Here is a 16,074-nt window from a genome sequence, read left to right on the forward strand (position 1 = left end):
CAACTAGAAGTGGAAGAAAGTTGGGAAAATATGATATAACATGAAAGGGATGTACCTTAGGAAAAATAAATAGTGTATTTGAACCAATTTCATTTGATTTGTTTTAGTAGATGATTTACCATTGTAAATGTTTACATGCCCTTTACCGTCTTACAATAAAATACAACATCATGTTATGCTTGTTTACAATGTCTTCATAAGGAATTCACATAGGCCACAACTCACAAACTTCAAAAATAAGAAAGTTTTATATGTTTTTTTTACTCTGGTGAGATGAATTGGTATTGCAAGTGATTGAACTCAATATGGATTGATTAGTATTTTCTAAACACATATTTTAAAGAATCATACAGTATGAAATGGTTCTTCCCTTATTTTTTTGATTTTTGTTTTATTACCAAGAAATAAAGTGTTGCAAAATTAATGCATGAATATTCATAAGAGCTGGAACATCAATAGAGCTTCATGAATGTATATTCTTTGATTGCACTTTATATTCCATAACTTGCTGTCAAAGATTGTTAGCCAATTGAAAAGGGGATTGCAACCAATCATATGAACATCTGTGACTTGTCGTTGTTGTTGTTGTTGTAGTTGTTTAAAAAGAGTTCGATGTTGAGGAGCTGTAAATTAATTTGATCACATTTCCTGAAGCACTCAAAGTTATTGCTTGGTAAATTTACTGTGGTTACCATGGCAACAGAAGGGCCTTATCCAATAAATGACAAGGATTCTGTTTCTTGCCATGGTAGCTGTAATTATTGCAACATAAATATAATGAGTGAAACTCTCTCGATGAAATGGAACCCTTGTAAGAAACTTTACTTTTGATGTTTACAAATGGCACAGTTCTATGAGATCCTGATGATTTGTCAAGACACATTAAAGTAGACTCTTGATGAAATGATTTACAGAAAGAACTGATTGTCATGTAATGTAGCGTGCAGAAAGCATCCTGAAAGTTCTGTGGAAAGTGGTGTGCATATCAATGTCGCGATAGAATTCTTTCCCACTATCAAATGAATGTACAATGTGTATGCCCTTTGTGTTCGCATCTGCTAGATAATATTTTGATTTGTAAAAAGAAGTGGAGATGAATTTTGTCCTAAAATGATAGCAATGATATGATATATATATTTTTTTTTACAGTTTAAAAGGCAAGGAGATGCATTGAAAGGAGATGTCCACTTAACTTCCCCATCTTGGGTAGATGTGAAGTTTGTCACGAGGATTTTTTTTCCTATACCAGTTAAAACAATAAATCAGCTGCAAGTGATATGAACATACTGCAAATACTTCAGAGCAAATGTGTGCAGATAGTGTATTTTGAATGTGGGGGGATAATACATGGTTCCAGCAAAACATATGAATGTGTTAAAATATTTCCCTTGATATATAACAAGAAATATATTTGAAATGATACTTCAATATCCTAGTCCAATGAGTGTGGGCACTACTGAGCTAAGGTGATTGAGCTAAAATATGCAGCTATCACCATGATTGTGACTCTTTTGCTTTTTGGTTATTATGCTATTCATAAGATATTATTTGATTAGTTTTGATTTGACTTGATATGATTTGATTTGGTAGTGTACATGTAGCTTATTTAGCACTGCTCTCCTGAAGTGAAATACAGTTGTTGGGTGTTATTTTGGTTGGTACATTGTAGCCAGGGATGCCAAGTTTTAAAAAAAAATTATGAGTGAGATTTTCATGACTCGGCATCTCAGCGAGAGAATGAGCGCGCGAGCGAGGGTGTGGGAGGGGTTTTTCCCCCTGTGGCCTCCCACGGTAGGGAGCTTTTTCAATTCTTAGCTTTTAATGGTGTGATCAGGTGCATACTTAAGTGACTATTTTTTACTTATTTTGAAAGACAAAAGGAAAATATACTGTCAATTGCAACTGTCACTCTAATCCTTTGAGATATGCTCCTTATTATAGGCCCAAGTTGCTGACTTCGCCCGATGCGTGAGAAAAATGGGTGCCATGCGTGAGATTGTGAGACGGCCCCTAAATGCTTGAGTCTCACGCAGAATGCGTGAGACTTGGTAGCTCTGTGTAGCTGGTAATGGAGGGGGGGGGGGTGGGGAATAAGGCAATGCAGCAAAACAAGCATAAGAGCTTGGTCAAAGATAGAACACAGTTGTTGCTTTTTTTTAGCTTTTACCGAGAAAAAGCTTTCTGTAACCACACATTACACTCACTAGGGATCCATGCTTTCAATTTGGCAGTGCTTCAACAACCCATGCATTATTGATATGTGTGCACACATGAAATGTATACATGTCTGTTGTGCATTTTGTAACCTTTGTTGAAATCTACTTTGTCAATATCTAATGTTATTCAGCTTCTCAGAATTCTTTGGCATATCCTGTGGGCATACGTACATACTGCATGCAGACTAAATTTAGCGTGTTTTACTTCCACTACTCTAGTGTGTTTGCATACACATATCACTTCTATGCGAACGACCTTGGGGGAAGGAAGGCAGACATAGAGCTGAAAAGTACTCCCTAACATTTTCTTTCAGATTACAAGTTGATGTGTCATGAATAACTTGTTCATTTTTTATTATCTTATCATGAACACCAAAGGTCATTTGTCACTACAGACAATCTGGTGGATATGAAACAGGAGAGTGTTTCATAGGATAGCTGTAGTGCCATATTGTATCAAGTTGGACCATTGGAAGATGATAATGTGTAGAAACGTAGTGATCAGTCATCTCTTTTACGTGCTTCATAATTTGAAAAGATGGCCGCAGATGTAGCAGACACCTGCTGCTGCTGCTGTTGTAAATGTACTGTAGCAAGGGACAGTTTACATGAATATGTATTGGGTCATTACTGCTAGATCATTATTATGCAGTCAAAACATTCTTTTGGCATGAATGTATACTCATCTCCTCACACCATTAACTGGATATCCAATGATGATGATGATTAGCCGTTATGATGGCATAATTCTTGCTCTTTGTTCTAGTGGATTGCCAGCTGGCAAATGGCCATTCTCCCTAGCTTGATGGTCCCCTCGTGAATGTTGGGTGATTAGATGTTCATGAAATATCATTCTATGAATGCAAAAAGCATGAGCTCATAAACTGTATCATTATGCAATACAGAGTACACTTTCAAACAAACTTGTTCCTGAGTGACGGGATGCAGAGTTTGATTGTAGTTTAAAGATGAGGCAGAGTTAATGCTGTTCCAATGACTGTTGCCGTGGAGATTTCTTCCCCTCACGAACAAACTGATCTACATTGGAAATCCTCAGAATAAACAGCGCTGCAGCATGATACTTTGGAATCCCTTGAGAAGGAGCCAATGCTTATGTGCAACAAATTCTATGCAGAGCTAATCTTTAATGCGATGCTCTTTTCACTGCATGATGGGAGACTACAACCCAATTTAATCAACGTGTATTATCTAAGTGCTAATTACTTCTGTCTGCCATTAACGATCCAACGGCAGACTATCAATCTCAAGGTCCCTTGTTTGAGTCAGCTTGTAGGAGAGGTTGTGACCCAAGGCAAGTCAACTTATGCTCATTGCACAATCCTTTGGAGGGGACTGCTAGCTGTTGGCCCCATGGTTGCTTGCAAATAAGCGCTCAGTGCTTTCTTTGTGGTTGTATTAATCGAATAAAGTGAAACAAATTTAATCAACTAAAATATTTCAAAATGATGACTGATTCTAGACAAAACTAATTTCTGTAATCACAGTTCTCCTGATCATAATAATAGCCTATTCCCTATTAAACAATTCTCTGATGGAAGACTGCTGATTGCAGTTTCATCATTTGTCATTTACCAGGTATATTCAGTTTATGGGACTGCATGACAGTGGCTGGCAGTTCAATCATGCGTCAGACTCAAACATCAGTTGATACGAGATAAGCATCAGGGGCGGATGCAGGAATTCCGTAAAGGGGAGGCACCTTTACAATGTTAAAGGGGAGTGCACGCCCCCATTTTTTCTTTTCATTTCTTTTGTTTTAATGAAAAATAAAGAGGGGGTTCGTGCCCATTGTGCCCAGAGGGAACACAGTTGTGCCCCCCTCTGGATCCGCCACTGAGCATGGACAGCCACCCTTTGCCATGTATAATGTTTGACATGCACAATGGCAATTTCCATGTCTTTTTAATATATAACTCTCTTGCGATAAAACTGTGTGTACCGTATGCAATGTATCTTACAAGTGTATGCAACTTGAGATGATATGCAAGGGTCGATCCAGGCCATGGCTTGAAAGCCGAAGCCCCGCTTCAACGGCACAAAAGTTTGTCTCCCCTACTCCTTATATTTGAGCAAGGGCCCCTGATGTGGCTGAGTGACTCTTCAGCACCCAATCAGGTGATTTATAATGAAATGCTGCAATGTTCGCTCAGAGGCTAAATTAGGAAGTGCGTCATGAAATGACTGTATGACTAACACATCACTGTTCTGTGTGTCTTGCATAGCATCTTATCACAATGAACACAACACTACACAGTGATAACGTTGAAAATGGCTGCATTCATTATTTGTTTGCCAAAGCCTGTAATATTGTGGCTTCCCATTGTATCTGCTTTGTCCATTGATTCCGTTTGTCTGAGCTTCTAGCATGTGGAGTGCTTACATGAACATGAATAGTGTGGGACTACACTTATAGTCATTTGTAATCATATGATGCATTTTTGCATTGTGTTTACAACCCATGATAATGTGATTGACAGAATCTTCCGACTCCCTATTCTACGAAATTGCATCCGATGATGAGTGAGAGTACAGTTGTGTAAGTTTCATGTCATGCTGTGAAACTGGATAAAATGATAAAAAACGACAGAAATCCATTTCACATCATGCTGTGACACAGAACAATGGATAATGCCACAGGCAGGGGTATGTTGATGGTACAGTGATAATCTGTGGTGGTATGGGACAGACAATTAAGTTCTCCCAGCCTTTGGCGATGTTTATAGTAAGCAGAATATGGTAATTGTCTTTGTCATTGTTATGCATTTCCTTCTTTGTTTAAATACTCAAGTTAACGGTTGCCATGGGGCTGATAAGAAGTCACTGTATCCAGTGGAAGAGCAGTGCTCTGTTCTTGCATTCATTGTCTAGACTGTGTTGGATCTGATAATGAAGAACAGTGTGAAAAAACAAAACAACAAGCTTCAAGAGGGTTGTACCATGACATTGTTATTTGAATGCCTTTGTTTACAGACTGATACTCATTAGACTTATATCACTTTCCTCATTTAAAAGAGAAAAGAAAATTGAACTCTAATGAATTTTTCTCTGTTTGTTTTTGTTGTTTGTCTGTATCACCAGGCTCTCCGACATCACCTCCGTTGAGCCCCACCAATGGTTACCCGATGACGACGGCTCAGCAAAAAGGTCAGTGGATTCTCTCGCATTGAGTCACACCATTCCCTTTATTTCATCTCCTGTGATGGATTGGTGGGAAAGGATGGTTTGTTGGTTGCATGATTCTGCACTGGCATTGTGTCTATTTCCTGTCTGACCACTGCACATGAATATTTCTTCTTCTTCTTCTTCTTCTTCTTCTTCTTCTTCTTCTTCTTCTTCTTCTTCTTCTTCTTCTTCATTTCCTTCCTCTCCTTCTTTTACAGATGGGCATCTATCATTCTTGTCTTTGATCAGAGATGGTGAACCTAAAACACTCCCTGTTTCACACAAACTTTGCCTTCAGAGTTTGATATGATGTGCTGGCACCATAACACTTTGTGTTTGCATACGAGCTGATAGTCTTTGTTCTGAAATGTTTTAAAGTTGTTCTTTTTATTGCCAGTTTATAAATTTACCTATCTTTATTTGATAATTAGTTCCATTATTGAAAGCAATGTATGTGAGTCTGATTAGGATGCACAAGGCAACAAAATATAAAACCATTCATTTTCACAATATGTAAACATTTCATCCCCTTGTTCCAGTTTCACAACCAAAATGATCATTTTCTCTTAAAGTTATGATTTTTAAGTGAATAAAGTGTTTCCATTATTATGGTGCTTTTGGCTCAACTGTCTATTTTGATGTTACACCTATAGCTGTTGTTTAACCAAGGACTATACTGTGTGAATATCTAATTTATGTGATGTGTTCTATTGACTCTGCTCCCATATGACTGGTTTCTGTCCAGTTGTATTCCAAAGTATAAGATATTTGTATTGGTATCAAAATAATTTTCTCATTTTAAAGAACATGATACGGGGATGATTTTGATGTCTCATTATGCTCAGATTTTCATTTGTTTATTGCACAAAAATGGCAACATTTCGTAATAAAGTGGCATGAATGCATGACAAAAAGAATGGTTTATGCCAGTTCAAAATGAAGTTGTTTGTGCCAACCATATTCGACGTTGCCTGTTACTTACCCGATGAGTTAAAGTGCCTAGATGTGAGTGCAATGGCTGCGTTCTCACTTTATGTAATAGAGCTGTCTCTTCGATGCATCGGGCAGATATATCCATTAAATAACAGCAACAGTGCATCGTGACCTGTGCTATTAAGAGTGCATGGCATCGTGAATTTACGTACTTCACTGTTCACTGTTGTGGAAAACTGCATTTTCCCCTGGACTTACGCCAATCGAGGACGCGGATCTAGATGCAATTCCTTGCATTTTACCTCATGGTTGAAAGAGCCAGTCTGGTTTTTTTTTTCTCTCTCTCTCTTCAAGTGATGAAGTAGAAAATTGAGGGATTATGTCCATGCCTTAGTTCATATCTTAATTATTTTTAAAGACTCATGAGGAGATCTTGTTAGTGCATTGGCAATTTGTCGATGTGACCAAGTTTAAAAGGATTACCCACTCTGCTGCATGCACACACAAAACAGGATGGGTCTTGACAGATATGACCACGCGCTTTTTGCCCAAGTCTCGTGGAGCCGCGCTTTTCGAGAGACGAAAACAATTGCATCAATCGTGGGATGAAGGAGGTATCTTGTAATCTTTTTTTTTTGTTCCCCTCACCCTCAACTCACTGCCATTGCCCCATCCTATGCTAAGTGTTGTATATTCATCCCCATTATTATTTTTATTATTATAGTCAAACCTGTCTATTGCGTCCACCCAAGGGAACCGGCAAAAATGGCCACTGTAGACAGGTGGCCACTATAAAGAGGTCGGTGGCCATTTTTAAATTTCGACACTTGCATGGTATGATAGCATAAAATACCCCATGGTATTCTTTAAAAGAAAAGCAAATAAGTTTCCATGAGCAGCGATAATAATGGGGATTTGTTTGTATAATGTACTTCATTTCAAATTTTCTTTTAGCCTATCTTTTGATAGAACTGGATAGAATTCACTCAATGAACGTAAAAGCTAACAAATTCATGGCTGATTCAATGCTTGAGCTAAATTTTTGTGGCCCCTCTATGCAGTTAGATATTTACCATGGGATACAAATGAGTGGCCGCTTGCCAAGTTAGGCAGGTGACTGCCATACAAAGGGTCAGCAATTATGTGAAGAGGATTGTTGAGTGGCTGCTTTAAGCAGGTGACCACTATAGACAGGTGGCTGCTAAGACAGGTTTGACTATATAATTATTATTATTATTTCTTTTATTTTGTATCAAGTCAAGAAAGCTCCTTATCCCGGTGTATTATTCTGCTTATTCTGTCATCCTTGTTTTTCTAACCCTGTCCTCACCTTATCATAACGCCACTATCATAAGTCTGCAGAAAATGACTGCTGACATCATGGTTTTGTCAGGGAACTAATACAATCCATTACTATTCTATATACTTCACTTCTTTTCCATGCAGGGAGAGATGATCACATCTGATCACATCTCTTTTTTTTTTTTTTTTTTTTTTTTTTTTTTTTTTTTGCAGCAGCAGATGCGACCTTTAGAAGTGACATGGCAGTTAGCAATGAAATGACAAAGTTTCTTTGTGTTTTCTTTGTGATGAAATGCCATAGTTGTTTGGCATTTATGTGTAGGCTTAAATGAAGTTCTTCTGCTAAATGTTAGGACAGTCAAATATTATTTTGTGTATTTGTTATACAGCAAGAAGATGAACTGGGAGAATGAAGGAGTGATATCTGAACAAAGTAATAAAATGTTAAAATGAAATTTATAAGGAGTTTTTTTTTTTTTTTCAGTGTATCTACTTACAAAGAAAGAGAGTAATACAATGTACATTTGAAGATATAGGCAAAATTACACACGGTATAAATCAAGCCACCAGCTCTGATTTTGAAGGTAATCTGTTGATTGATGATACAGATAAACAAAATAGATAAGATTATAGATAGATATAGATATGTATATGTATAGGTAGATAGACAGACAGATATATAAATATACAGACAGACAGATGGATAGCTAGATAGATAGATAGATAGATAGATAGATAGATAGATAGATAGATAGATAGAGAAAAAAAGTGGGAGGTTGAGAGAGAGAAGCATGGGTACGTGTATGGGAGTCAGTAGAGCTGTGTGCAGATAAGTTTGCAGATATATTGGTATCTTGTTGGGCGTACAGGTCAAGGGTTATTGATGTCCTTGGGTGAAGAAAGCGACATGCTGTGACCTGATTCCTTTGGACTTGTAGATTGATCTGTTTGTCGTCACCATGGCAACAAACGAGATGTAGGGGCTGAGTGAGGAAAGGATATTGAGTAAGCAGTCATTTCAATTCTGAATCTCTCTCTCTCTCTTTTTAAATCTGCACACAAACATGAAGGAAACATAATTCAGTTTAAAACCTTTGATTTTATGAGATTGATTTGGTGTAGATGTCTAATGTTTTCATTTGAGAAAATATTGCCAAAGATCTGTTTGAAAATGTTCAGTTGAAGTTCATCCTTCTTGTTCACAACAGACAATATCTATGCTTTGTGTCATGGAGTTTGTGTGGAAATTCATGTGGGATGTTATGGGTCATGGGTTTTATTTGTATGTATGTAAAATGGAAGTTTTTTCATGTGTACCTGACATAGTACTGTTCTCATTACCAAAGTAACCTATGCTTACCTTGTACACCCATGTTTGTGACCAAGTTGGCAAATGGTGTCTATGAAATTGGGCAATGATGTATCGTATGATAAATGTGTGGTACTTAATCAATGAGAAACCTGTATTATGCACGTACATGCAAATATTCTGTGATATGAGATATACCTAACCGAAAGCATGTCTACATTTAGGCCTAATGCATGTACAAGAACCTTGCATGCATCAACATGTATCAACACAATTGACTAACTGCATGAGCTACAATGTAGTGTTTTTATAGCCTTTTGAGACCTACTTGTATAGACCTTTTAACAGTATGTTTTACTCTATGTTACATGCATATACAGTAACCAATAAGAATTTTTGCACTTGCTATAAAAATAAAGGCATGCTGTTTTCATGAATACAGTTTGTAGATAACACAAGTTGATTTATGAGTGAATAGAGTGCACACTATATAAAATGTATATCTCATGCTTACTTTTTATATTATATATGTTAACTTATAAAGCTCCCAGGCTTTATACACTTAATACATTGAATTGTGTCACACCATGTTCACATTGGTTTATTGGTCTGATTTATCTGATTTTACTCATGAAAACCAAAGTGAATATGACATTAAACTGCTCTTAAAGTCAGTAGATTGATGCACCAAGGTAATGCAGCAATCCTACACAGAATAGGGAAAAGATGTGGGGGTGGGTGGTTATGAAAAAGCTGATTCATTTGAGTATGACATAAATTTATAAATTGTTTAGCATTTTTACATGGAAATATGACATAAAAGGTAGTAGAATTATTGGGAACTACTTGTATTGAATAATTTTGTATTTCAACTCACATGAGAAGGAATTATGTGACATTCATTCATTGCTGCCTCAGATATCCTCAAAATTTCCAACTGGTAATATTAGACCTGAACTACTTGTATTGAATAATTTTGTATTTCAACTCACATGAGAAGGAATTATGCGACATTCATTCATTGCTGCCTCAGATATCCTCAAAATTTCCAACTGGTAATATTAGACCTTACCAACAACAACAAAAAGATATATCTTGACTTTTTTGCAACAGAGGATCCCTCATTGTTTAAAAACATAAAAACAGACTTGAAAGAGCATCATGGGGAATACCATACAGTTTCTGAGGCTGTGAAATTAACATCTGACATGTACCCCTTTCCGAGAAAAAAAAAAAGATCCCATGCATTGGTAAGCCAAGCCCCCCCCCCCAAAAAAAAAAAAAAAAAAAAAAAAGAAGAAAGAAAGAAAGAAAAGAAAAAGGCCACAAAGAAGAAAACAAATCTGTAATTCCAATGTAAATGTTATTTTTATTTATTATTATTATCATTATTATTATTATTATTATTATTATTATTATTATTATTATCATTATTATTATTATTATTATTATTATTATCATCATCATCATCATCATCATTTTGATGAATATGCAAGTTGCTAACTCTTCATAATTTTATAATTTTGTAGTGGGTAACAACTTTTGCATCAGTTATGTGTCACAAGTACTTGAACCTTGCAAGATTCAAAGGAGATTACAGCTTATTCATGCACTGTGACTTATCATATATCTGTGTAATTTGACCTTCAGGTGTAGTTTGTCTGACGAAAAGATATTCAGCCAGTTTACCAAATTACACTTTCTTGACTTCAGAAGAATAAGGGTGTATTGCCTTTGATTTCTTGATGAGATTCCGGAGCAGTGCAATAAATTGGTAATGTCAGCCTAAGTCATCAAGAGGATGCTAGTAGGAGATGTAAGTTGATGTATTTCATTTCTGTGAATATCAGAATTGTCACCACACACTGTTCAGAGTAAAACTTAGCAATACTGACTCGGATGGACAAAGTATATCAACTTTCTAATGTTCATCAGTGTATCCTCCCCAATTAGGAGAGGAAGTTTTCAATCTAGGCTTAATATCAAACTTGATACAATTTAAATTTTTGCAGTCATATTCGAGAAATATATTTGATATAGGGAGAAGCAAGGAGTATCACCATTATATACATATGGAGTATATCACATATTATGTGACTTTTGATCTTTCATTTATTTTTTCCTCTTTGCTGACACCATAGAGGAGCCACCACCACCGATTATGGACATCCCCAGCAACAACAACAACCTGCGGAAGGATGAGGATGAATTCTGGCCCCCGCCTCCTCCTCCTCCAGATGAAAGTAAGGACCGGCCTCCCCCTCCACCTCCACCACCCAAGCCCAGACCAAAGGTCATGACCCCCAGCGCGCCTAGTCCGCCAGAAGTAGCCACTCGCCACGATAGCCGTCCAGATGCCCCCAACCGAAAGGTTATCCCCCCACCGCGAAAATTCGGCTTCAAGCCATTCAAACCCTACGCCCCTTCCGGCGAAGAGCAACAGCGGGGTAGGACTCGTTTTCACTATCTAGCGTGCGTGATTTCCATCCCCCCTTCCCCCACATTATTGGCTGCCGTGGTCATACCCCCCTCCCATCTTTCCCATCATCTTTCAGTGGCATGGCGAGATCGATTCATGCATGGCTATCACGAGACACCATGGTTGCGTTGCTCTCCATTGCAGTATGGTATTATTCCCATTGACCTGATAATACTTGCATGTGATATTCAGTAAGTGCCAGCCAAGACTATGTGACCTGAGATTGGTTGAAAACATTGGAAGGCAATTTGTGTTCCATTTTGTCAAGAGACGAAGCGCATGAGCATTTTGTAACTTTTGCGGAATGTCCTTCAGTTTGAGTCAGAAACCCATTCAGCCGCTTTCATACACCCATGCTACAGATTCTAATCCAACAAAAAGCACTGTAATAGCCATTTTATTTGAGTTCTGCATCATTCTGATCGCATTTGATTATGGACGTTACTGTTTCTGTGGAAGAAGAGGATATGATTTCTCACTCAATAGGCAAAAAGAAGAGTGACTCAGATCAAGATGTGTCATCATGAGATAAATGTGTGCTTGGCATATATTGGTCAAATCTAAAAATTGGAAGCTGTGAGCCTTAGCTCTGCTCCCTATCCTTGCAGAGAGAGTATATTTAGACATACCCTGTACGGAGTAATATCATTAAATGAGATATTCTATATTTTTTGCACAGTGTAGACAGGAGATAAACCTAACATTAATCTTTCAAAATATATTGATAAGTATAAAATAATGCTATTGCATATGACTATTTAAACATATTAACAAAGATTCTCGCAATATCTGCCACATGGGTTTATAAGTCTGTCATCAGTTCGAATTAGTACTTGCAACATTAGGAAAATTTCATGCTTTAAATAGTACTGACATTCCAGCACAGTGTATAAAGTCAAAATGTGTACCGGTACACCCTCAAAAAGAAGAAGAAAACCCTCAAACTTATCGACATGAGTAACTCATTCTCGTTTGAGGCAGTATAACTGCATTATGAGGTAAGCTGCCTGCAAAAGCGATCTTCATTCTTCAAGTGCAAGCCCCGTGAAAAGGCAGCGGATGTAGGATGGGTAAAGAAAAGGGCCTGCTAACTAGATTATAGACTTATTGAATTAATGATTGCCAAGGTGAGACAGGAATTGCAGATGGGTACTTGTCATTGGCATTTAAAGGTCATCTTCTTCTTGACCTTCCCATAAAAAAAAAGAAATAAAGAATATGAATGCATTCAGTAGCAATGACCATCAGAATGAAATGTTTAAAACATGAATTCAGAATCTTTTGTTGTGTGGCAATAGAGATAGGAAGCATTCCTTGCATCTCCTTATATTTTCTTTGATTTGCTCAATATGATTTCTGGTCGCTTTGACATGGGCAGGTTTTGTTTTCTTATCCTCATTGGAATGTTTTGGCATGATTTCATCATGAGTTGCCATTTCATGGTCTGATGAAGTCATATTTGCCCTTACTTATGGGTTCCAACAATGTCATGACCTCTAGAGGACTGATGAAGTCATATTTGCCTGAGACCTTACCTATGGGCTACAAACAAAGGTCACGACCTCTTGAGGACTGATGAAGTCATATTTGCCTGAGACCTTACCTATGGGCTACCAACAAAGGTCACGACCTCTTGAGGACTGATGAAGTCATATTTGCCCGAGACCTTACCTATGGGTTACAAGCAAAGGTCACGACCTCTTGAGGACTGATGAAGTCATATTTGCCTGAGACCTTACCTATGTTCTACAAATAAAGGTCACAACCTCTTGAGGACTGATGAAGTCATATTTGCCTGAGACCTTACCTATCAAAGTATCGACTACAACAAAGGTTACGACTTCTAGAAGACTGATGAAGTCATATTTGCCTGAGACCTTACCTATCGGCTACAAACAAAGGTCACGACCTCTTGACTGATCATATTTGCCTGAGACCTTACCTATGGGCTACAAACAAAGGTCATGACCTCTAGAGGACTGATGAAGTCATGTTTTACTGAGACCCTTGCCTATGGGTTACAAACAAAGGTCATGACCTCTAGAGGACTGATGAAGTCGTATTTGCCTGAAACCCTGACCCAGGGGCTGCAAACAAAGGTCACAACCTCTAGAGGATTGCCTCTTATGCCTCCTGAAAAATATCTTCCCTTCACTAGATAGGATTATTTTAATCAATTATGTTCAACTTATATGTTGATGTAAGGTTCTAGATGTTCAGTGAGGATGATAGATATTGACTACAACTGGAGAAAAAAAAATCAGATGTAAAAATCAGTCTGGAGAAATATTTTCTTGTAGAAAACAAACATGCAAATACATTGAACGAATCTTAAAAAAGTGTGTGTGGGGGGGGGGGTATTTGGATAGAATTTGAAACTCATCTACATGTACATAGCAATATGAGAGATAGGAGATAACAACATAAACATAATTATGTTGTCATTTATGTGTGAAACGGGGAATCAGGTATTTTACTTGAACTATGCAAGTCTTCGGTGATATAACAAAAAAGAATATTCATTGTGTCAGTGTTTGGAGAAATTGTTAGCATGTACAATTTGCGTAGATGATTGTTATATAAATAAACATCCATGATATTTGTGGTAAATATGATCCATTTCATGTACTTCCCTCTGCTTAAAAGCTGTAAAACAAAATAACTTCTGTATCACATGAGATGATATTCTTGGACATGATCATTCATAGTTTGATATCTTATAAGTATTCAAGCATGCCATGTATATATATTTGTTGAAATATATCCATATATGCAAATATGTCTTTTATCATACTCTCATGATAATGCATTGAAGCTTACTTTTTCCATAGTGTAGACAGTATTTCCTGACTTGCATGAATTATAATCTACAAATGTTGTAATGCGAATATAATGGGATATAAGAGGATATTATGATACAATGTAGAAGTGTGTATTACTAGGCATGGAGATTTTATATCTAGGCGGTCTATTCTTAAGAAAGGAGTTCCTTGAAGACAGATACTTGGCTTTCTCAGCATATCAGCATTATTTTTATATTGCAGAAACTAAAGAAATTTTACACTACATTAAAGACCAGCTGGTTATCTGCAATCCACACTGCATGCAATACTGGAAAATTTCATTAATCTAGTGTGATCCAAAATTTGCCATGAAATTTCCTTGTTAGATCATGCAGAAAGTTTTGAAAATCCTCAGGTGAAAGAGTTAACATTCGAGTCTGCTCTGTTATGAAGAACATCAGAACAGTGCACGCCAATGTGTAGAAAATGGCTGATTGTTCTTCATATTATCGTAAAGCTTCTCCGGAGTGTTTCTGATTTCTTTTCTGTAAAAAAAAAAAAATAATAAATAAAAAATGCTTTTTGTGTAGTTTCCATTCACATTTTTCATAGATAATTTAGTATAATTTATGATTTAAACAGGTGATAAACAGATGAGGAATACTAGGTAATGTCTGTCCACAAAGATTTTTTTACAGTTGTCCCATGGCTTTAGACCCTTTAATGCTGCTACACAGGTGACCATTTGAGTTCTTGCACTTGTGGAATCATGCTTGTATCAATAATGCGTGCATGTGTATTCTGTCCATTGGCCGTTTAAGAATGCAATGACAGCCTTACTGCAATGCTGGATTCTTATAATTTTCGTTCTGCTGAATCTGCATGTCTGAAAGTGGAGGTATCATTTAATGGTCAGTGTCATATTTGGTCCACTGACCATTTGCTGTAAGTTACTGACTGAGAGTGTGATTCTTTTCTCCAGACATGTGGACCCCTAGCGATGCCCATGGCGACCTCCCGCCACCGCCACCCCTCGGTAACCCGGACGGTCACATCACGGCCCCCGTCTGGGCCCCGTCTGGTGTCCAGGCGCCCAAGAAGGAGTTCAAGTCGGTCAGGCCAGACCTGACACCCAAGAGTAAGGCCAGCACTGTCCAACCGGTAAGCTGTGTACATGTATACTTGTCTACGTGGTTGTGTAAAATGTCACTTATCAGTGACACATACTGTACAGTATGCCCTCCAAAAAAAATCAGATCTTTACGTTAATAACTTCCAATATGACTAAACTGTCTGAATGCTATTTCAGGGTCTAAAAATATAACATCTTACCTATATTTTGCAGAAAACCCCATTCGATTTGGTTAAGTGGTCACAGAGAAATGTGAATCGTTGTGAAGCATGTCGTCGATGTGATTCTTCCAAGTTTAGCACTTGGATGCTCTTGGAACTGCATATTAATGTGTGAACACAATGGACAGAACTTGGAGGGAAGTGATTCCTGATATGCTCTACAAAAAGCCTCATTTCTCTTTGACCACCAAAGCAAATTGGATAGGGTTTTCTGCCAGAAGTGGGTAATGAGTTATAGTTTCATACCCTAAAATTGTATTTGGATTGATTCACTATTTTTAAAGTTATCATTGCCAAGGTTCCATTGTAATTTTTATTTTATTTTTATTTTTTTGTTTTATTTTATTTTATTTTATTTTATTTTTTTTTTTGGGGGGGGACATACGGTATATTATGTGTGTGTTACTTAACTGGAGTATGCAAAGATAGTTTGAACATCATTGTGTATAATGTTCACTTATCAGCAACACGTAATGATGTGTGTACATTTAATACTAAACTGGAGTATGTAAAGAT

At 37.2% G+C, this 16,074-nt stretch overlaps 1 protein-coding gene across 1 annotated transcript in view; it reads left to right on the plus strand.

Moving 5' to 3' along the window:
- The window catches only part of LOC139727994 (uncharacterized), a 191,709-nt gene that overhangs the window by 78,730 nt on the left and 96,905 nt on the right, over positions 1–16,074 (plus strand). Inside the window, exons 6-9 of the mRNA XM_071638961.1 lie at positions 5,316–5,381; positions 6,845–6,946; positions 11,085–11,186; positions 15,188–15,366. Of these exons, the coding sequence (XP_071495062.1) occupies positions 5,316–5,381; positions 6,845–6,946; positions 11,085–11,186; positions 15,188–15,366 (449 nt within the window). The remainder of the gene's footprint in view (positions 1–5,315; positions 5,382–6,844; positions 6,947–11,084; positions 11,187–15,187; positions 15,367–16,074) is intronic.

Source organism: Diadema antillarum, unplaced genomic scaffold (genome assembly GCF_040938485.1).
Source record: "Diadema antillarum isolate AM-2024a unplaced genomic scaffold, OU_Dant_1.0 seq00000161_RagTag, whole genome shotgun sequence".
Classification (NCBI taxonomy): domain Eukaryota; kingdom Metazoa; phylum Echinodermata; class Echinoidea; order Diadematoida; family Diadematidae; genus Diadema; species Diadema antillarum.